General features: G+C 35.4%; 1 protein-coding gene across 1 annotated transcript in view; it reads left to right on the top strand.

Moving 5' to 3' along the window:
- EPHA6 (EPH receptor A6) overlaps positions 1–9,770 on the top strand; it is an 862,386-nt gene extending 852,616 nt beyond the window's left edge. Inside the window, exons 17-18 of the mRNA XM_069100744.1 lie at positions 7,014–7,163; positions 9,656–9,770. Of these exons, the coding sequence (XP_068956845.1) occupies positions 7,014–7,163; positions 9,656–9,770 (265 nt within the window). The remainder of the gene's footprint in view (positions 1–7,013; positions 7,164–9,655) is intronic.
- Positions 9,771–24,695: the final 14,925 nt, after the last annotated feature.

Below are 24,695 nucleotides of genomic sequence, written 5' to 3'. Positions count from 1 at the left end.
TGTTTGATTATATCACTGAAAATCTAGCATAGTGTCAGACACAAAGTAGATGTTTAATAAATGTTTACTGATTGATGCAGAATCACAAATTTTTGCAAAGGAAATCACAGAATCAGATTTTCTTAACCTTATTATCTAACTTTACCAAACTCTCTGGCAAGGGATAGGGAAAGAATGAAAGCAACTATTTTTTTTCTGGATTGTGACATTTATCACAATTTTCTGACAGGTAGAGATTCATTTTCATTAATAGACAAACAAAAAGTATAATGCTATCTTGATGTTAATCAGTAAAGTGGGGGAGTTGATCATATAACAGCAGATTTTCTATAACCCAAGCAGCTTTCTGTGACACACTGTTTAAGCCCCTTTTTGTACAAGATTAATCTGTATTTCCTGTCAAATGTGGATTCACCCTGAGAATAATTAAGATGAAATATATCACAACCAAATAGAATTATAAAGCAACATGTTGGGTAAAGAATCATCAGCCTCTGTTGGGTAGTAATGTAGTAATTCAGTGAGTCAGAAAAAGAAGTGGACATAAGCAATTATTCTAAGAATCAGGAAATACTATATGTCCTATGTACCATTCCATAGATATCTCCTAATGTATCTAAAATACAATGGAAGAATCTGCTGTTATGTATCATGTAATTATTAATAGTATCTCTTATTAGGTAATATATTTTGAAAGGAAAGCAAAAATAGTAATGCTAACTATAAATGGAGTAAATGGGTTCTGGTTCCCTTTTTCAGGGTCACACTATGTACATCTCCCTTCTCAGTGTTCCAGGGAGTAATCGTTAGGGTTGGGGCATCTCTTCTCTACTTCCATTGGCTTGAGACTTACTGTGTTTCTCTCACTCTTATGGGTCTCCAGCTAACACCTCAGTTCCATTTAACCACTTAATATTTATTAACTTTTACAAAGGGCTATTTTCTTTTAAGATAAAACATTTCTTGCAACATGCCAAGAAGCATACTCCCCACTATATCACCCTACACCAGTCTCTGTAGGAGTAGGATCTAAACAGCTCAGTTAAAACACTGGTCCCACCAAATTCATATCCAAAGGTGATATCACCACTGAATGAGCCCTTGTGAATGAGTTTCCCTGAGCTGAGGTCAGAAGGTCATTCCTAAAGGTCTCTCCTTTTTCTTTGGGGCATGTAGTCTGTTCTGCCTATAAAATCTGTGGACTCTGGAACTCTGAATGATGAGGATTTCTCCACTCTTTTCTGAAATCACAAGGTCATGAAGAGTCTACTCCCTTCACCTAAAACAGAAAAAAGATAAACACAGAGGCCAAAGATCCAGGTCCATATGATACCACAGAGCCTCAGAGAGGGAGAAGGACCTAAGGTCTTTTCTCTTACAAAATAGTCCCTCACCAGACACCATGAGCAACAGAGTCAACAAGTTCCCCCAAGAATGACTAAGCCAAAAGAGGAGATTACTAATAATGACAGACTTTTGTGAATGCCTCCAAAGGTAATCAAGGAATTTCTTTCATCCGTGGTTAGTTAATAAAAACCAGTTACAGAATTTCTACAAGTTACAGTACAGTCTATCCAAGGTACTCCCCTTAAATGTCATCATGATTCCCTCAGGAGTAAACTCCCTCACATCCTCCACGTTGAGTGATTACATCAGCCCAAAAGGCTTCTGGTATTTGAGAAGTAGTAGACCCTTATTTACTGGGAGGCGGGGAGGGGGTTGACACTACTCTAGTTCTCTGGTTTCCATTTGGTCTACTCCTTCTACAGTTTTTTTAACCTTTGTCATTTTTTAAAACTCAAAGGGAAAGAGATATCTGTACTAGATTGCCCTCTTTGAGGGCAGGGATTATATATAATTTTTTTGATTCCATGCAATTAGAGCAGGCATTGAAGCCAGTTGAAAAAGTGAATTGACTAATCTACCTTGCTCAGTTTGAAACTGCTTCTCAAGAGGCAAAGTGTTCGGGGGCTGAGCCAAGATGGTGGAGTAGAAGCACAACCTTCCCATGGCTCCAGCTTCCACCTTCCCCAATCCATGTATAAAGGGGACTCTGAACAAACTTTGGAGCTGCAGAACCCACAAAATGACACAGAGAAGCTAACCTCCCACTGAGGACAGCCGGCATGCCAGGAGGGAGCAGCTAGCACAGAGCTCTGGGAGCCAAGCCCAGCCCCACACTGAGGCTTTAGGCCCAGGGAGGGCCTGACCAGCCACCAGCCAGAGGGACTCCAGATCAGCAGCAGCTGTGGCCATTTCCAAATTTATCAACACATAGATGCAAAGGACAAAGCTAGAGGTCAATGCAGTCTGGATTTTGGGACCCAATAAGTGGGAGTGCATGGCTTTTGCCCCCCGGGGTGAGAAGCCGCTGAGATGCCGCACAGCCAGCCAGCACCACGTGGCAGCTTCAGCTACTGGTCTGCAAAGAGTAGGTGGACCAAGCAACCAGTCTGATGGGTAATCACTCTTGCTTTAACCTGCTTGGATCTGGATTGCAGTCTAGGGTGGAAGTCCTGGTGTGTGTGTCTAGCTTGCCAGAGCATGTGGAGACCTCAGAGAGGGCACCCATCTAATATCTCTAGGATCTGAGAAAACCCCAGCGTTTGGGATGAAAGCTCCCCTGTCTGGTGGCAGAGTCCTACTGTGGCAAAAAACCCAGGGGTCAAGTGACTGAGGGGCGACAAGACGAGGCAAAGGAAACAAAGCAGACAGAAGATTACAACATTACACTCCTATTTTGGGGACAAAAAGGAGCAAAGCATGGAACAGGAGGAAAACAGTGAAGTCAGAACTCCTGCACCAAAAGCCTCAAAGGAAAATAGGAGATGGTTACAGGATATAGAGGACCTTAAGAAGCAGATAATAGAAGTGGAGGAAAAATTGGGAAGAGAAATGAGAACATTGCAAGAAAATTATGAAATGAGACTCAACAGCCTGAGGAAAATAATACCTTAAAATACAGACTAACTCAAACAGCAAAAGAGGCTCAAAAAGGCAATGAGGAGAAGAATGCCTTAAAAAGTCAAATTTGCCAGATGGAAAAAGAATCTCAAAAGCTCACTAAGGCGAATCATTTCTTCATAATTAGGTTGGAGCAAATGGAAGCTAATGACTTTATGAGAAATCAAGATGCTGTTAAACAGATCCAAGCAAATGAAAGAATAGAAGACAATGTGAAATATCTCATGGGAAAAAACACTGACCTGGAAAATAGATCCAGGAGAGATAATTTAAAAATTATTGGACTACCTGAAAGCCATGACCAAAGTAAGAACCTAGAAATCATTCTCCAGGAAGTTCTCAAAGAAAACTGCCCTGATGTTTTTAGTACCAGAGGGCAAAATAGAGGTTGAAAGAATCCACCCATCACCTCCTGAAAAAGATCCCAAAAAGAAAACTCCTAGGAATATTATAGCCAGGTTCTGGAATTCCCAGATTAAGGAGAGAATATTACAAGCAGCCAGGAAGAAACAATTTGAATATTGTGGAAACACAATCAGGATAACCCAGGATCTGGCAGCTTCTACACTAAGGGATCAAAGGGCTTGGAATATGATATTCCGGAGGTCAAAGGAGCTGGGATTAAAAGCAAGAGTAACCTACCCAGCAAAACTGAGTATCATGTTTCAGTGGAAAATATGGTCATTCAGTGGAATAGAGGACTTTCAAGCATTCTGGATGAAAAAAGCAGACTTGAGTAGAAAATTTCACATTCAGATACAAGAAGCAAGAGAAGCATGAGAAGGTAAATAGGGAAAAGAAATCATAAGAAACTTATCAAAGTTGAACTATTAACATTCCTACATGGAAAAAACAATAATTATAACTTATGAAACTTTTCTCAGTAGTTGAAGGGATTATAAATAAACATATACATATATATATGAGGGTATATGGGCATATGAATACATATGTGAATGTGTGTATATATGTTTACAGGTATACATAGATAGAGGGCACAGGACCAATTTAACAGGAAGGGATGATACTTAAAAGGTGAAATTAAGAGGTGAGAGGAATATAATGAGAGGAGATGGGGAGAGACAGATTGGGGTAATCTATCTCATACAGAAGAGGCAAGGGAAAATGGTTAAAATGGAGGGGAAGAATAGGAAGGTAAAAGGGAAGGGGTCAACCTTATTCCCATTGAATTTGGCTTGAGGAGGGAATGAAATACACACTAAATAGGGTATCTCACCCTCCAGGAGAGTAAGGGGGGAAGGGGATGAGAGGGGGAATGATGGAAGGGAGGGCGGGCTGGGGAGGAGGGAAGTTGGGAGCACCCACTTTTGAAAAGAAACAGGATCCAACTAGAGAATAGAACAAGTGGGAAGTAGGATTGGAGGGAGGGAAATATAGTCAGTGTTTTACAATGTATCTACTAGGTTATTGTTTTGCATTAGCCACACATGTACAACCTATACTTAACTGCTTATCTTCCCGGTAAGAGTGGGTGACAAGAAAGGAAGGGAATGAATCTGGAATTTTAAGTTTTAAAATCAAATATTCAAATATATATGTGCATATATGTGTGTGCATATATATATATACTATTATTAATACTATCTTACATGTAATTGGGAAATAAGATATACAGGCACTGAGGCATAGAGATGCACTGGAAAAGTCGAAAGAGGTATGGGAGAAAATATGGGAGAGAGCAGATTGGAGCAGGGGATATCCTGTGGGACTGCTATTTTGGGGCGGTGGGTAGGGGAAAATGGGGAGAAAATTTGTAACTCAAAATCTGGCAGAAACGAATGGTATAAAGCAGAAGTTAATAAAGCGTTAACAAAAAAGAGGCAAAGTGTTCCTAAAGGGAAAATTTTTGTTTACACTGAAATACAGATGTTCTTAAAACATTTTAAAATGATTGTTACTGACATAACAGATTAGAACAATTCTTAAATATCTATTGTAAATATGTGTATATGTATTTATGTCTATATTATTCCACTTGGTACCTCAATAACATATTTATTGCCATATATATATTTTCCTAGTAGCATGGACATGTTGAGCTTGAGATGTCTTAAAACATCCAGTTTAAATTGTCCAAAATGACTGACTGAAGAGAGAGAGGGAGAACAAGAGAAAATCATCTTCACACACAGCATAATACAACCTTTGGAAAATGATGAAGTCACACAGCAAGACAGTGTATAGAGATGAGAGAAGAGGTCCCAGGACAGAGCTTTGGGGTACACTCATAATTGGGTAGCATGATACAAATGATGAACAAGCATGGGGAGCTAAGAAGTAAAAAGAAAGAACAGTGTCATGAAAATCCAAAGAGAGAAAAGAATCCAAGGAAAAACTGTGGTTAATAGCATCAAATCCTTCAAAAAGGTCAAGAAGGATAAGGATTAAGAAAAAGGCCATCATTTTGGGCAATTAAGAGGTCACTTGTAACTTTGAAGAGAGTGCTTTCAGATCACTGATGAGATCAGGAGCCAAACTGTAGAGAACTGAAAAGTAAATGAGAGGAAGGGAAATGAAGGCACCAACTGTAGATAGCTTTCTTCACCACTTTATGAAAACTGTTTCAAACCTCCTAGAAATTACACCAATATGGTTCTTTTCTGTGTAAACTATTCTTTATATGAACTAATATACTCTAATCAATTCTTATTGGTCAATATCGTGTGTGTGTGTCTGTGTGTGTGTCTGTGTGTGTGTCTATACACAGAGTATAATCTCATCAAGTCAGATTTCTGCCAGTAAATCACTCTTGGCAGTTATTTTTCATTACCTCAGTATAGAAACAATCTTAATGATTTTTTAAAGACAAGAAAAAGGTAGAATGAAACTTGTAGTGGATAGTAATATTTAGTGAACATTTTTAAGGTTGAGACAAGAATAATTGTAGAATATAGGAAAAGAACTGGTGGATAGGGAGAGATTGAAGGTCAGGGAAATCATTGTTTATGGAAACAGTCCCTGAGAAAAGATAGAAGGGGAGCAATCAAGAGCAAACATAAAAAATTTGACCTTGGTAAGAAGAGTCATCTTTTCATTCAAGATTAGAGTAAAACCCCATTGGTTATAATCTTCTTTGCAACATGACTAATGTTCAACGTGAAGGTATTTGTAGAACCTATATTGGATTGCATTCTACCATCGTGGGGAGAGGGGAAGAAAGGGAGGGGGAGAAAATTTGAAACTCAAGGGATTGTGGAACTGAATGTTGTAAACTAAACATAAATAAATAAATTGAAATTTACAAAATTAAAGTGGAGGAGGGTATGGAAGATAATGTCAATAAATATTCAATACATGCTTGTTGACTAGCTGAGAAATTTAAAATGGTATTTATCTAGCAGAGTTAGCTTCAAAAGTAAGAAGATAAATATTCATTTGGAAAAGGAATAAAGAATATAGTAAAGGGAAGAGTACAAAATAGAGAATTTTACAATAAGCTTATGACTAGTCAAATTCCTATTAAGCAGAACAGACTTAAATAAATTTATAAATGTAGTTTGAAATTATGAGAATCAATGTTTATGGAATGTGAGTTTTTTCAGGGTATATTAAGTTACACAAAGGAAGGTAAGTTGGTAATAAGAGTAGAAGTAAACACAGACAAAAAAATTTTTAAACAAATGTATTTTTGACCCAAGAAAACTAGGGTAAATTGAGGGAAAAGGGGGCTATGAAATTTATAAAGATTTTTTTTAGTAATCATGGAAATTCACATTTAAATATCACTTTATATTATTTGATTCTCACATAAACTCTTCGAATTAGGCAAGTATTACCATCCCCACTTAACAGATGAGGAAACTGAAGCTCAGAGATAGGAAATGACATATCCAGTTTTGCACAGATAACAAGTGGCAGTGTTAGTACTCAAGTACAAGACCTATGACTCCATTTCTGAATTCAAATTTACTTTAAAGAAAAAGATGTAAACATTAAATTCAATGGTATAAAAGAACAGGGAAACAAAGCAAAGCTTGCTTCACCTGACTCAAATAATTTGCTTCTTTGCTTTTTTGTTTGTTTTACAGGATGCCAGATTCACTGGGTGAAGTCCCAGAATACCCTTTGATTGTTTCAGTCAGCGATTGGCTGGATTCAATTAAAATGGGCCAGTATAAGAATAACTTTATGGCAGCAGGGTTTACGACTTTGGATTTGATTTCAAGAATGAGCATTGAGTAAGTACCACTATTCTTGCTAACATATTTATTTGCATCGCTGTAGATTTACACAGTTGCATGTTATCACTAGTTCACAATGGCTGGGATTGCCATTACAATGGCTAAGATGACATTTGCAAGTCTCTCTCCCTTTCTCTAGCAGCCCTCTGAATACAAATCAGGTATTCCACAACATTTTGAAAAGCAGTAGGTAACACTGAAATCTCAAGGTTTTAATGAGTGTAAAGCTCCCCAAGGTTGTACTCTTCCCTGAATTGTCATTATTCGTGACTATTACATTTTAGGGGTTATTTAAAATAATTGCCATAATAGTTTCTCTGAAAAACACAAATGCTGTTCAAACTTGATAGAAATTGCACCAATATGGTCATTTGATTGAATTATTAGTCATACCAAATAATCAATTCTAATATCTTCTTATTTATCAATATCAAATTGTATATATGTATACACACATACATACACACAAAGTATAATCTCATTAAATGAGAGTTCTACCTGTATATCAATACTCATTGATAATTTTTCATTGTCTCTACTTTTATCCTTGGCCTTTCTTTAAAGTATAGTAATTACCTCTCTCTCTCTCTATATATATATATACATATATATGTTTATATATATATACATATATATATGTGTGTGTGTATACATATATATTGAGTCCAGTATCTTAACAGCTAGTTGTTCTTATTTCAAGTAAATATGAAGAACAAAACAAACAATGCAATGTCCTGCAGAGAATGTGCTGTATTTGTGTTTCTGAGAGTACCAGCTAATGCCTATGTTTGCATGAAGTACAAATTGGTCTCCATGCTAGAGATAAAGTGGAATGGCTATAAGAAAGCATTTATATTCTCTAGGGAAATTAGACAGGGAGTAGTAAGTTAGGAAGAATGAAGTGTCCCTTGAAAGAAGGAAATGAGGGCTTCCAGGAAGATTTCAACAAGGAAAAGGGTTTGAAGGGACAGAAGAAAATCTCATCTATATTGAGTATGGAGGGTGGAAGAATAGGACAGAAAAGGGAAGGAAGGAAAAATACTACTGAATATTTGGAATTATTTAACAAGCATGAAGCTTCCCTAAAGGAAGAGAGGTCAAAACTAAAGAATATCTCAAGGAAATAGTGTCTTGGGATCAAAGAATGATGTGGACCTGTGAAGGAAGGTAAGAAGTAATCACACACACACACGATGCTAATTGTGACAGTTAAGTATTTCTTCCTGAGATGTATGTGGGACAATCATTTGTAGATTTGATATGAACAACAGAGACATCTGCTGTTTTCCTGGAACATGAATCCAAGATTTAAAGAAGAGTTTTCCAAGATTTATGCAATGTGTTGAGCGCTACCTATTTTTTTTAGTGATTCCTGTAGCTTCCAATGATTCCACAAGAAACTATGTAGAAATCACAGGGAAGGGTTAGGAATTCCTGGGCAAGAAACTAAAGATTTTAAGAGGAATTGCAAGTAGGGTTGTTACCACTGCCACCAGTTAAAGGTTAGGGCTTCCGAAGAGAAAGACAGATTTGGACATTAAACAACTGGCTAAGAAGAAGGTGTGTGAGAAAGGAAATTTGTACTTCTGGACCACAATTTAAATATGAAAATTATGAACTCAACCAGAAATGAAGTGTACCAGAAATGGTCTATAAAAACAATTTATTTCTTTTGAGGGTTTTGTCTTCCTTTTCTTTCTGATAGAAGATGAGGGAGAAAAAAAATACTTGTTAATTGAAAAAATTAATTTAGAAACATGTTTTCTTGGGGTTTTATGAATCTAATCAAGAGACCTTTTGACCAAAAATAAAATGAGAAAGTTGAGGGAGGGTGTGATTGACTAAAAGGAATGGTGGATTAGAGAAATGTTATAGATACAGTGTGTTTAAATTTTAGCAAAGTATGTAACAAAAATCTCTAATGCTATCCTTATAGATAAGATGTTACAGGGGTTAGATAATATTACTAAATGAATTTGTAACTGATTGAATGGCTGGTCCCCAAAAGTAGTCCATTAATGAGTCAATGTCAACATGAAGAGAGAGACTGTTTTATCAATTTGGGGGGAGAGGGAGGATATTGAAGAAGGATTCGCTAGAAAGGTCTAGAAATTCATATAACCTGAACAATTCAAAGGCTTCATGTGAGGAAATTATAGGAATAACCAATATGAATTGATTCTCTCCAAGGTTCCAGGGTTGCTAATTGTCATACATGGTTGTTACATTAGAGTTACATAATTATCTCAATTGTACTGCTTGAGATATCTGAACTCCATTTCTACAAAGTGCTTTTATGATGTGTAAGTACCTGAATTTGAATATTCTGAGTTTGTCCTTGCCATTGATGTTTCTTCATTTGTTTGTTGGCTTTTATTGCTAGAGAGTTTCCATTTTGTTTTTATTAATTATTGTCTTTGATTAGTAAATTAATCAATCCTCTTGTACACCTAAAGGTCACTAGGCCCACTTTTTTCTTTTTCTCACAGCGATATTAGAAGAATTGGGGTCGTACTTATTGGACACCAGAGACGAATAGTGAGCAGCATACAGACTTTACGTTTACACATGATGCACATACAGGAGAAGGGATTTCATGTATGAAATTACCATAGAAACAACTGTGTTTTGTGCCTCAGCATTTCTAAAATGGAAGATATTCTCTCTCCTTTCTCCCTTCTGATTCTCCCAACTTCACAAACTACAATCTTATGTTCATACTATGAGCACATTTTATGTTTATTCTTCCAACTTGGATTTTCAATCATATTGCACAGTTCTTCCTTCAATTACTTGCAAATACACTAGCCCACTGCAGACTGTCTCTACATATGGTAAATAACTCAGCATGGATGTAAAACTTTGTATAATCATATTTGGGAAATGGTCATAGAAAACAATAGCCCATTTGCCCACATGTGGCTTCATAATTTATATACTAAGAGTTCAATGGTAGATCAAAAAAAGTAATTGATTTCTTTTTGTGTTTTGTGATCACATAGTTTCCAAAATATTTGTTTTATCGCTAACTAAATTTAACTGTATGGATCATACCTTATTTGTAATAGTTTAACTGCTGGTAACTAGTACCTGATCATGCAAGGATTCTTTGCATAAGTAACCAATAACCTACATAGTAAATTCTCATTGTTTGTAGCTATTAAGGGAGAAGGGGGAAGAGGAAAAAAAGTGCTTCTAAATCCTCCAAGTTTAGCTTTCTTTTTTTAATCAACAACCAACACTGCTATATCATTGACTGTGTAGTTTTTACTGTCATTTTCCCTTTGGTTTTTAATAAGTACATTATGAAAATAATCCCTGGGAAAAACTATGAGCATATGGCACTAATAGCTTCCATGTAGGTTGAGAGAGAGACACACATGGTAGAAGATAAAATTAAAGTGTTACCTTGGGTTTACCTTTACATGTTTATTTGAAGGGAAAAATCATCAGAGGAGTAAAGGAAATAATTATTCTTTGTTTAAATACCAAAAATGAGATATAAATGATATTCTTTTTTTCATTTTTCAAATGCTTTATTAAATTCTGATTTACATCATTCATTTCCACCAGATTTTGAGTTACAAATTTTCTCCCCGTTTTTCCCCTACCGACCACCCCAAAATAGCAGTCGCACAGGATATCCCATACTCCAATATCCTCACTCCCATATTTTCTCCCATAACCCTTTCAACTTTTCTGGTAGGGCATGGTGGATCTCTATGCCCCAGTGCCTGTATATCTTATTTCCCAATTACATGAAAAATAATATTAATAATAGTATGTATATATATATATATATATATAAACATTTGATTTTAAAACTTTGAATTCCAGATTCATTCCCTTCCTCCCTTGTCACCCACCCTTACTGGGAAGATAAGCAGTTCAGTATAAGTTGTACATGTGTAGCTAATACAAAACAATAACATAGTAGATATATTGCAAAAGACTGACTATATTTGCCTCCCTCCTATCCCACCTCCCACTTGTTCTATTCTCTACTTTGATCCATCCTTTCCAAAAGTGGATGCTTCCAACTTCCCTCCCCCCCAGCCTGCCCTCCCTTCCATCATACCCTCTCTGATCCCCTTCCCCCTACTCTCCTGGAGGGTAAGATACCCTATTTAGGGTGTATTTTATTCCCTCCCCAAGCCAAATTCAATGAAAATAAGATTGACCCATTCCCTTTTGCCTTCCTGTTCTTCCCCTCCATTGTAACCATTTTCCCTTAACACTTTTTTATGAGATAGTTTACCCCCAATCTGTCTCTCCCCATCTCCTCTCATTATATTCCTCTTCTCACCTCTTAATTTCACCTTTTAAGTATCATTCCTTCATGTTAAATTGGTCCCGTGCCCTCTATCTATGTATACCTGTAAACATATATACACACGTTCACATATGTATTCATATGCCCACATACCCTCATATATATATATACACATATATATATACATATATATATAAATATATACATATATATACCTATATATATATATATATATTTCTTTTCCCTCAAACTATTTTCATACTGACAAAAGTTTCATAAGTTACAATTATTGTGTTTTCCATGTAGGAATGTTAATATTTCAACTTTGATAAGTTCCTTATGATTTCTTTTCCCTGTTTACCTTGTCATGCTTCTCTTGCTTCTTGTATTTGAATGTGACATTTTCTATTCAACTCTGGTTTTTTCAGCAGGAATGTTTGAAAGTCCTCTATTCCACTGAATGACCATATTTTCCCCTGAAACATGATACTCAGTTTTGCTGGGTAGGTGATTCTTGGTTTTAATCCCAGCTCCTTTGACCTCTAAATATTATATTCCAAGCCCTTTGATCCCTCAGTGTAGAAGCTGCCAGATCCTGGGTTATCCTGATTGTGTTTCCACAATATTCAAATTGTTTCTTCCTGGCTGCTTGTAATATTCTCTCCTTAATCTGGGAACTCCAGAACATGGCTATAATATCCCTAGGAATTTTCTTTTTGGGATCTTTTTCAGGAGGTGATCAGTGGATTCTTTCAACCTCTATTTTGCCCTCTGGTTCTAAAACATCAGGACGGTTTTCTTTGAGAATGTCCTGGAGGATGATTTCTAGGTTCTTACTTTGATCATGACTTTCAGGTAGTCCAATAATTTTTAAATTATCTCTCCTGGATCTATTTTCCAGGTCAGTATTTTTTCCCATGAGATATTTCACATTGCCTTCTATTCTTTCATTTGCTTGGATCTGTTTAACAGGATCTTGATTTCTCATAAAGTCATTAGTTTCCATTTGCTCCAACCTAATTCTGAAGCAATGATTCTCCTCAGTGAGCTTTTGAGATTCTTTTTCCATCTGGCAAATTTGGCTTTTTAAGGCATTCTTCTCCTCATTGACTTTTTGAGCCTCTTTTGCCATTTGAGTCAGTCTATTTTTTAAGGTGTTATTTTCCTCAGTCAGGCTGTTGATTCTGATTTCATAATTTTCTTGCATCTTTCTCATTTCTCTTCCCAATTTTTCTTCCATTTCTCTTATCTGCTTCTTAAGGTCCTCTATGTCCTGTAACCAGCTCATATTTTCCTTTCAAGCTTTTGGTGCAGGAATTCTGACTTCACTGTCTTCCTCCTGTTCCATGCTTTGCTCCTTTTTGTCCCTAAAATAGGGGTTTAATGTTGGAATCTTCTGTCTTCTTTGTTTCCTTTGCTTGGTCATGTCACCCCCCAGCCATTTGACCCCTGGGCTTTTTGCCACAGTAAGACTCTGCCACCAGACAGAGGAGCTTTCATCCCCAATGCTGTGGTTTTCTCAGCTGCTGGAGGTATTAGATGGGTGCCCTCACTGAGACCTCCACACACTCTGACAAGCTGGTCATGTACCCCAGGACCTCCACCCTAGACTGCAATCCAGATCCAAGAAGGTTAAAGCAAGAGCAATTACCAATCAGACTGGTTGCTTGGTCCCCCTACACTTTGCAGGCTAGGAGCTGAAGCTGCCACGTGGCAGTGGCTGGCTGTGAGCCATCTCACAGGCTTCTTGCCCCAGGGGCAAAAGCCACACACTCCCACTTACTGGGTCCCAAAATCGAGACTGCACTGACCTCTCACTTTGTCCTTTGCATCTCTGTGTTGATAAATCTGGAACTGGCCACAGCTGCTGCTGATCTGGAGTCCTTCCAGCCAGGGGCTGGTCAGGCCCACCCTGGGGCTAAAGCCTTGGAGTGGGGCTAGGCTCGGTTCCCAGAGCACTGCACTGGCCAATTCCTGCCGGCCTGCCGGGCTATCCTCAGTGGGAGGTTAGCTTCTCTGTGTCATTTTGTGGGTCCTGCAGCTCCAAAGTTTGTTCAGAGTCCCCTTTTTACATGGATTGGGGAAGGTGGAAGCCGGAGCCACAGGGAGGTCATGTTTCTACTCCTATAAATGACATTCTTAAAGTTTAGAATCATTTTATACTAATAGTGATGTCTATGAAAATAGACAATGATACCAAACTGATTGTAACTAATTAACATAGCAATATTTTTTATTTTTATCATTTATTAAAAAAAAAGTTACATGATCATGGTCAGCCACATCTTCAAAACTTTATATGATACAAGTACGCTTTTCTGTCACATAGGGAACATGCCCAGATTTATCCACATATGCAAACTGAATGTCAACTTCTGTACTCTGGGAGGGATAGTAATGAGGCGACAATGGCTAGAATGTGCTGTCCTTGTCATATTCTGACTGCTTTTGAACAGGCACCCCAAAAAAACTTGTGCAATATATTTCTCAGTGACTTAAAGCTCAGTCACCTTACCAAGATAATTCTATTCATTAGGCTAACTCAAGGTTCAAAATATTCTTTCCTGTGAAACTAGAAAAGTAACTGCTATGACCAGATTGAAGAAAGTAGAAGACACCAAAAAGTTAAGCCTCCTAACAGGATTTGTAAAAGAGTGATAGATTGAGAAAACACTCCTGGAATTAAAAAAAAAAAACAGTTTTAAAGATGATGATTTCTACAAATCAGTTTTATTTTATGTTAGGGAGGATAGTACCCTCACCACACTCCTAAATTTCCCCCTAAACCAAATTTTTTAGGGAAAACATCCTCCCTAGAAATAGCCACCAGTTTCCTTGATAAGTCATAAATACTCTTTTTTATTCTAAGACTTTGTTGATTATACTATTAGGCTAGGTTTCTCAAGTGGAATTTCTTTTATTGGTTTATCTCCTGGTTTTGTGAACCACAACTCAATTGTTCTTCCTTTACCAAGGCAATACAACTGGAAAGAAGATGAACTTTGCAAGTAATCCTTAAAAATAGTCTTAAAACAAAGGCAAAACCAGATTGATCAATCAGTTGTTAAGAGTGTGTGTGAGTGTGTGTGTGTGTGTGTGTGTGTATTAAATAGCTCAGCATCAGTCCAAAACTTATTCTTGCTATCATTTGCATATTCAGGCATCTCTTGTAGACTAGATGCAGGCTGCTTGATGCATTTACACAAATCTGGATACATTTAGAGGTAACATAATTTCCATATTTACCTTCCTTCAAATATATACGTATGTTCAGTAAGAACAGATGTAATAATAATATAAACAAATATATTTATTTTTACAAAACAAGAAGACAAAAAAGCTGTCTGAAAGTGAAAATTGAAATGATGATGATCTTCAATAAGACTTCCTTGTCCAGCAAATTCTGTGTATTCCAGGTGGAATAAATTTCCATAAATTAGTTTAAAATTTCCGTAGACAGAGAATATAGTATTGTAAGGTTAAGGGTCTCTATGGAATACTCTTTTATTTAAAACTTGGATAATTCTAGATCTTCTTGGCTTTTGCTCATTTTTTTATTAACTAGCCTAAAGAAAAACTTGATAATTTCTACACTTCTCTAGCCCAGCTTTAGAGTAAATGGTATTTTTTTTCCCAAATCCATACATCTTTATAACTTTAATTGTAAATTTTAGAATAAAACTTGGGTGAAGGCCAGGGTAAGTCTGCAAAACAAATCAGAAACATGGACCATAACTGTCCACCATAGCTCCTAAAGATTACTTATCTCTTATGATATTTGGCCATAGTGGCAAATACTGACAATCACACTACCAGGGAAATTTGAGAAATATATGTTTACATGTTGAATTTAGATATATTTGATGCACAGAAATCAAAACTATTTAAACACACAGAGAATAGAACTTGTCAATAAAGGAAAATTAATAACCTTCATAAAAATCAGAAATAAACATTGGGGATGAAACAAACATAATGAAATATGCATATGCATTTAAGCTCTTCTTTATAATGACTAATTCACACTATTGAGGTTTGTGTCTTGAAAGACACTGTATAAACCAGCTTTACACTCACTATCTCACATAGTCCTTGTTTAGTAGAAATATTAAAACAATTAATAGTTTCAGAATGAGATAAAAGTAAGTAAATAATAAAGCCAATAATATGTTCAAATTGTAACCAGTATTTAGCAAAACTGTGGACTCAGTAGAAAAAGAACACTTGTATATTTATTGAATTCTGTTACAGTCGCTATAAGGGGCTATGTATGTCATGGACACATGGCCAAATAGAACATATTTGTCCCATTTTCTACTGCATTAGCCTTTAAAATCCATTAGCACTTAGCTTCATGTTCATATTAGCTCTGGGGTGCCATTACTTGTAAATAAAGTAAATTGAAAAGATAGTTCCAAAATGAATTGGGATCATTTTCCAGAGTTTTCCCTAAAGAGATTCATTATGACTTTCTAATCAATGCTCTAATCTAAACACGAAAGAAATCAAAACATGTAGTTGTTAGCTTACGGATCATAAGCAATTTTTCCTTGAAGGAACAGAAGCAAATATGTACACTTCCTTTATCCTGTCCCACTTTTTTCCCCTAACTGTAATGCCTCCTAAGCAGGAAAAAATCCAATACATATTTCTCCATGTATTTATGTAACCTTTGTTATGAGCTCAGAAGAAGACACTAAGAGATGAAAGAGCACATCATGAAAAATAAAAATAGATGTGTTCCCTGACCCCTGTCACCCAATTTCTGTCTCTGTTGATACTAAAAACTAAGATTCCTAAAGGAGATGGAAGTATTAAAGATTGTCAAACCTTGACTTTTTCAATAAATCAATCATGGTTCAATCTCTGGCATTTGGTAAAGGTAACGATTAAATTAAGAAATATTCTACCTATGACCATTATAGAGTGTGGCATCCCCATGCTATAGTCATCATTTTGTTATGGCAATAACTTTTTCTTTGGTGATAGAGAATAAATACCCAAAAACTTTTCCCAGTAGGTAACAAGTGGTGCAGATGTGGCAATGCCATGGACCCAAATTCCCATAGAACTGACTTTTAAACTCCTATTTCCCCAAATATCACCAGTCCTAGTTCAAGGACTTTAGTTTCAGATTCTGGAGAAGGTGTAGTCCCTAACCAGCCTTACTGAGTTCTGTAAGTCATCTTTCTCTATCACTTAAGAAAACTCAGGGGACATATAGCAAACTGTCATTTACAAATTTTCAACTGATTCCTCAAAAGTTCCCTTTCACTTAAAGATCCATAGCCCTTGGTCAAGGACACTCATTTCTTCCCTTATCTCTTGTCCAACCCATTCTAATGATCCTGGTAAATTTAGTAATGAGTATTGACCTGCTGTGTCTGCATGGAATAACATCATCTGCCTATTCCTCATTTAACAAAGGAGAGATGTGACTACTCATCTCCCTAAGCAGTATAGAAATAGTTAAGACAAAATGAAAGAAAGTCTTAATGTTGCAGATGAGTACAATATCCCATCTTTTTCTTTTTAACTTCATTTATAAAGATGAGTATCGGGCAAGTGGACTGGACTTTTTTTTAAGATAATGAAAGTTTTCTCTGTTAACATTAGTGAAATGTAGCATTATTCTGTTTTGAAAACGGGTAATAGACTTCAAAGGATATTTCTGATAAATTTCTGTCAATCTAACATTATCCTGGATTTCACTACAATGATATAGAAAAGTCTTTTGGACTTCACCTGAAAGCCTTTTGTTTCTTTACCCTTACATTTGAAGAGGTAAATGTGGCTAAGAGAATTTTTATTTGAAGCTTTTAGGCTATTCTAAAACATATTTAGAAACATTCTATCTGAAACCAAAATTTGATTATTTAGGTATTAGCTAGTAGAGCAGATTTGTAAGTAAACAGAATGTAAAAAAAGAACTGTCTCCACTTTAGGCTTATAAGGATGACAAAATACTAATAAATGTTTGCTTGGTTTGTACCCAGGCCCTAATAAAAGTATTTGCTCCCCATTCAACCACATTTTAAGTTTTTCTACTGAAACTAAGGTCCAACATAACCAAAGTAGAAAGAAATTTCTTCTCAATAATCCAAAGAGGCTAATAAGAACCCCCAAATCCACTAGAGGAACAATTAAGCTTCAATTTTCTTTTAGCTGTGTAGAGCTGATCTAAGAGGTTAAACAGTGACATATTACTGCATTTATCCTCCAAAACAGCAGACACTAAAGACAAAGACTAACAACTCAGAGTGGAAGGATCTGTGCTGAAGGATGGAAAAGGGAGAAGTTGATTCCATTGAAAAAATAAAAGCATTTATTTATCCTGTCTTTCTAAGACTATGACATGAGGTTTCCTTAGTTGTTTTTTTTTTCCATTCTTTGTAACTGTTAAGCAGTTCCTTTTGGAATACTGTTTTATGTACATTTTCTTGATAAGGACATTGTGATGAGATCTAGATAAGTCAAATAACTGATCCGGAACCAGCAAAAGAAAGATAGCTATAATTTAAGGCTCTAGTTTAGGTTACACTGGACTCTCCACCTCATCATAAAAATTCATTTTATGAATTCACTTCAATCAAAGGGATAAATAGACATCTTTCCCCTAAAGTTAGTGACATTTACACAAGAAAAAGCTAAGACTGTAAGAAATTCTGCTTTTAAAATATTTAAGGTAGTAAATAGAGAGCTAGTCATAGAATAAGGAATATCTTGGTAGCTATGTGACCACAAAGTACTCAGTGTGGAGATCAACATTCTATGGCTATAAATTCCAGGCAGATTACTCACCTTCCTTGGTAGAGGAAGTTCCTATATGGAAAGTTCCCCACACTGATGAATACATGTACGTACACACACACACACACACACACACACACACACACACACACACTCCCTCTCTTCCCCACCCCCCAGAAAAAAACCTCCACAATTATATTGAGATTAGAAATTTTGAATCATGAATCTTGGTTTATTTTATTTTTAACTACTAATTCTATGTCATTTCTTAGGATTTTAGGGCTGGAAGGTACCTAAGAAATGATTTAGTCATTTATCATCATTTTACAGGTAAGAAAACTGAGGTTTGGAGAAGAGAGCTAACTTGCCCAGGTTTACACACTTCAACCTTTCCATTCTAAAGTTGAGAGGATCTTACTTATAACATTTTCTATCCTACCTTTAGTTATTGCCAAAATTATTCATGTATCTTGAGAATGGCTTGTGCTTTGTGTTTAATTTTTACTTAAACACATACTCCTATTTCATTGATTACAATGGATAGAAACCACTTTATACTATTTCTACCATGTTCATTTTCTTTTATCTACAGCATTGTTATTTCTCCGGAGGATAAGAATTCTAATTTAGTCATCAACACTATAGCAAAAATTTTGTCACTTTTTTTTTTCATCTAGTGGGTATATTTTATTAATTTGACTAAAGTGGTTTCTGAGTGTCATTAAAATAAAACTGTTTAGTCTTCAGAGGCATCATGATAATTAAGCTAATTCACATTTATTTGCTAACAAATGCAATTTTACAAGATGTTATCTATTGGTGGCTATTGTGATGCTAAATTATTCCTAGACCTAACTTGTTTGATGACCAAAATGCTTTTATTCAAGTTATTTGTTGTCATATCCTTCTAAAAGTATCTTGAAATGACCACTGAATTCATAGAAAAAATAAAGGAATACTTTTTGTGGGTTTTTACATTTCCAGCATTGAATGAAAAATGAAGTTTCAAATACTTCAAATGATCCATGATCTCATGGATATCATACTCCCTCCAATGATGCAAATCATACTCCATCCATACCTGTCTATATTATGCAACTCTGGCTTTGGTTGTATATAATATATGCACTTTCTGTAAATTTGTAATCTAAGTTTTGATTGGCTTTAATGAGACTGAATGCAGATACATATATCCTTAGAGTGAAATCTGGAACTGTATTAACAATGTGTGTGTGTGTGTGTGTGTTACCTATGCAATCTCTCAATTAGCAAGTTAATGTGAATGTGTACAGGGATATATACTTAAATTCTAGACTTCCAATTTTAAAGATTCAGAAAGGGTCCCCTTCTATTAGTGTATTTCAAAATGAAAAGAAATCCAGTGATGTTAGAAGCTCCTCCTTTAGTGGAACGATCTACAATGCCATGCTACTAGGACAGGATTTACACACCAGGTCTGTATTGCACTGTTCTGTTATTGCACTTTACTATTATTCATAGTGCCCTAATATTAATGGGTTTATCTCTAGATCCACAGATAACAAATTCAAATCATACATTGTGCTTAAATTCAATTGTGTGTACAGGGCAGACTATTTAGAATTGTTTTTATTGCTATATTGTTACTGGCTATTTTACACTGTGTAATGACCACGTTTTGCAAAAAAAAAAACAAGTAGGAAACAGGAAAGGATAATAATAATAATGGAAAGAAGCTAGAAGACCAAGTAAAAGTTCAAATAAAGAGAACAATCAGACAATTTGAAAAGCAAATAAGTCTTTATATTATTAATCAGGAATTTCTTCACATAACTAGGAAAATACTGGTTTAGTGAGAAAATTATTATTTAACAAGACATTAAGCTCTGGTGATATACTTTTTAAATCAAAATGTTTTATGAGAATAGGTATGTCTTATATAAATACTTTTATTATCATTCATTCAAATATGTTTGTGTAAAATTATGACAAAAATAGGTAATTGTATGAAAATATTCTGACCTAATAGTTCTTAATTAAAATTATGTTTTTATCCCTTTTAATTCTGCTTCTACATGAGATATATGTTATCATATTGCATTTGACAAACATCAATAATGCATTTAATGTTTTTCTTTCAAAGTATTTTATACTTCTTAAATAAATTCATAGTCTTCAAAGTAAGTGTTCTAATCCTAGCTTAGTTCAGAGATGGATAAATATGAAACTGATCACATAATTTGCCTAAAACAGGGACAATTGTGTTCTAAAAAACAGTCTGTTCAATATCAGCTATAAATTACACAACTGGCATTAATTTTAATCATGTTTACATAAAATTAAGAAATGTATAAGCTTTAGACTTTCTTAGAGCTTAAAATTATATATCAACCTCTAATTTTTTTATTCTTTTTCATGTCAACAAAATATTCTCACTTCAGGCAATTTCCTCCTCTCTTCAGATGTTTTGAGTCTTGAAGAACACAAACCATCTCATATTTATTCATTTACATAATACTTTTCATTTTCCTAATGTCAACATATTTAAAGCTAGTCCTTAGAACAAATTTACCTTATGCCCCCTTTTTCCAAGCTTGAAGAAAGAGAAACACTTATTGGTCACTTCTCTTAGGAGAGATCTTTCCTAATGTGGAAAATGGAGCTAATACGGGATAAATAGATTTCTCATATGTGTGTGATTATCATGATTTTCCCAGTGACCTCTATACTCTTCCTGGGGTCTCAATATATTCCCTTGTTTCATTTTATGGATTTAGTCTTTCAAATTTTGATAGTGGGAGCAAAAACCAGGAAAGAGACAACCAAAATTTTCACTCTTGCTCATTTTTTAAAAAAATATGGATTGACTTTCTTTTTAAAAATAATTAATTTTAGGGGCGGCCAGGTGGCTCAGCGAGTAAGAGCACTGGCTCCAGTGTCGGGATGACCTGGATCAAACCTGGGCTCAGATACTCGGCACCACACCCAGAAATAACTGACCGCGTAACCTTGAGCAAGTTACTTAACCCCGATTGCTTGAAAAAATAATAATAATAATAATTAATTTTATTTTTCCCCTAGTTACATGAAAAAACAATTTTAACATTCATTTATAAAACTTTGAGTTCCAAATTCTCTCCCTTCCTCCCTCCCCACCCCTCCTCATTGAGAAGGCAAGCAATTACATATAGGTCATACACATGTAGTCATGCAAAACATATCTATAATAGTCATGTTGTGAAAGAAAACATAAATTAAAAAAAACCCTCAAGAAAAATAATGTCAAAAAAAAGTACACTTCAGTCTGCATTCAGACACCATCAGTTCTTTCTTCGGGGATGGATAGCATTTTTTTCATCATAAGTCATCATAAGAGTTGTCATGGATCATTGTATTGCTGAGAATAGCTGTCATTCACGGCTGTTACAATATTGCTGTTACTTTGTACCCAGTACATTTCACTTTGCATCAGCCCATGCAATTCTTTTCAGGTTTTTCTGAGAGCATCATTTCTTATAGTACAAAAGTATTCCATCATGATCAGTGGATTAACTATCAGAAGATATATTGTTTATAAAATGCTTTAACCAAAAAATAGTAATAATAATTTGTTACAAAAAAAATATATTTTAAAAGGACATCTTCATTAGTTCTTCTTTTATCAATTCCACATTTCCAAGTCATTTTATTAACTGCTTCTGAGGTTTCACTTTTTTTTTCAAAAGGATATGGCCACCAATCCTTTATTGCTCAGTGCAGGGGTTAGTTGAAATCTTCTTACTGAACATTGTAGGTATAGCTAGGTGCAGGAGGGGGGTGGGGGTGGGCTCCTTCTATATTTGTGTTTATTACAAAATGAAAAGACGTGACCAAACTTTAGACTTGTACGTTTATTTAGCCTTTCTGCTATAATTTTTAAAATTATATAATTTAGAACACATATTTTAGAAAGTACTGAAACCAAGGGGCGGCCAGGTGGCTCAGCGAGTAAGAGCACCGGCTCCAGTGTCGGGATGACCTGGATCAAATCCGGGCTCAGATACTCAGCACCACACCCAGAAATAACTGGCCGTGTAACCTTGAGCAAGTTACGTAACCCCGATTGCTTTGGAAAAAAAAAAGTACTGAAACCTCTATCTTGAGATATGAGGTTGGAGAAAAACTGAGGCATGTTCTAATCCTTTTTTTTTTTTTAAGCAATAACTCTGTTTTATCTATATTGTGGTCAAATTAAAAGCATTCATGCCTTTCTTTCCTTTGAAAGAACTATGAGGCAATATGATGATTACACTATCTGATGTTCCTATCTGATGAAGAATATGATCTTTCTAATTGTATGTGGTGCTTTATCTCAGGAGAAACTCTAATTCAATGTGGTGGGCTTTAAACATGGATTTATATTTTGTGTATTTTCTGTGAAGTTGGATTGTGGGTAAATAAGATTGCTTTCCATTGTTTGCTGTTCTAGCATAGCCATAAGATGTAATAATGTATGTGTACATATTGACATGTATTTAATGAGATACATTAGATAATATTCAAACAGCCATGTCAAAATTTAAATGGCAAATAGATTCTACAGTTGCAATATAATCAAAATCAAAGAACACATAAGAAATCTTTGGTTATGCACAAATCATGCCAACTTTATTGATTGGTTGAACATTGAAGACCACAGTTATATAAAGATACCCCACTTAAACCTTTCTAGAGCTTATTGACTGTGCTGAAAATTGCTTTCGTCCACATAAAAGGTCATGCTAAGCATGTCTCTTTGGGAACTTGTCTTTGAGCTTTGTTCACCATTAGTTATTAATACTAACATTGCACCTGTCTCTCTTTGCAGCAGGCAAACAAGACTGCATAGTTCAGGCAAACAAGGAATTAAACTACTTTTCTTCTTGGGATCCCATCAGCATTTAAAGCTTCCTTATTTACCTTGCACTCGGGTTCCTACCATCTACTACATTCCCTTTTCTGATTATAATCACAGTGAAAAGGTATTAACGATTGAACCACCATCCCTAGGGGAATCTACTTTACTTCGGTAGTGAAGTAGCCCATATCTTTTGGAAGGTGGTATTGTTTTCATCTTTTAAAAACCCACAATATTATGATGCTCCATGTAAATTTTTCATGTGCTGTAATGCCTACAAGTTAATAGTGTCATAGAATGCTCGGCCCTAAACTCTAGGGAGTTTTTATGGTGATATGCATCACACCAGCCATCTATTTGCTGAAAAAAATATGGGGTTTAGCAAAACTACCTGCTGAGCAACATAATAAGATTTTTGTACAAAGTACAACTTGCTAATTATTATCGTATTTTATTTTTCTATGATTTCCTAAGAGGCGTTGTCAGGTCTTACAGATGGAGTAAGCCTGTTTAGGTATTTGTTAGCGAATAAAAGTGACAGTTCTGATGGTTGACTTCATGACTTTTTGTTTTGTCTTTACTGATATATATTCAAGATACCTTTACTTTTTATTGTGACAATTTCATTCCTATCACAGACCCTTAGGAATTCTGTCTACTCAATTTATTTTTGCTGTCATTATACAAAATGATTTATATATTTCACACCAGGTCAACATTCTGTTCCCTGGTCTCACCATTATCCTGTTGGGCAAATTGGGATAATTAGTTAGGCTACATCTAGTCCAGCTAATATCCTACTTTAGTTATAATTAACATCTGGTGAAAATGTTATTTTTATAGTGCACTGATACATTGGAGAAAGGATTCCAGAATGAGATTCAGGTCAATTGTTGTAGTACTCTTAACTTCACAGGTCAAAAAAATTCCTATAACTATAAGACAATTCTGAGATGTTTGAAGCTCTTTCACCTTACTAATGAGGAAACCAAAGCCCTAAGAGGTTAAGTGACTTGCTAAAGGTCACATAGTCAGTTAGTTGCCAAGATGTGATTAGAACTCAGGTCTTCTCATCCCAGCTTATGCTATTAACTAGTTACTAGATTTTGAGCAAATCAAATAACTGCAATGGGCCTGCTTCCTAATTTATAAAATGTTCTCATTCTGTTTGCTAACTTACATTTTCTATGTACTGTGCCAAAAATGCAAAAATAAACATATATAAAGCACATTGTCTAAAAGATGCCTAAAGCCTCTTAATATTTTTTCTGTAAAAATTCTTTATGCCTCGGAACTATAAGGTTGAGAAAGTAAGATTTGTGATCCCTGGGCAAGTCACTTAACCACTATCTGCCTCAGTTTCCTCATATATAAAATAGAACCTATCTCTCAGAGTCGTGAGGATAAAATAAGGTAATATTTGCAAAGCATAATGCAAACCTTAAGTAACTATATAAATACTAGATATTATTATTAAAATTCTTGTAATGCACAAATTAAATAATAAAGTTTCATTGGTTTAACAAAATACTATTTAAGTCCTGAATATTGTCTTTTATTACTAATCTACTACATTCCAAAGAACTAGTGAATTGAGAATAGAGCATTTTAAACATTTAGAAAACAGAGTATGTGAATAGTTATAGCATAA

The sequence above is a fragment of the Petaurus breviceps genome, unplaced genomic scaffold, assembly GCF_028583685.1.
Source record: "Petaurus breviceps papuanus isolate PSGF00001 unplaced genomic scaffold, PetGlider_PUasm1.0 419, whole genome shotgun sequence".
NCBI classification, from domain to species: Eukaryota; Metazoa; Chordata; class Mammalia; order Diprotodontia; family Petauridae; genus Petaurus; species Petaurus breviceps.
Note: the sequence above shows the minus strand (reverse complement) of the source record. Positions and strands in the feature narration are given on the sequence as shown.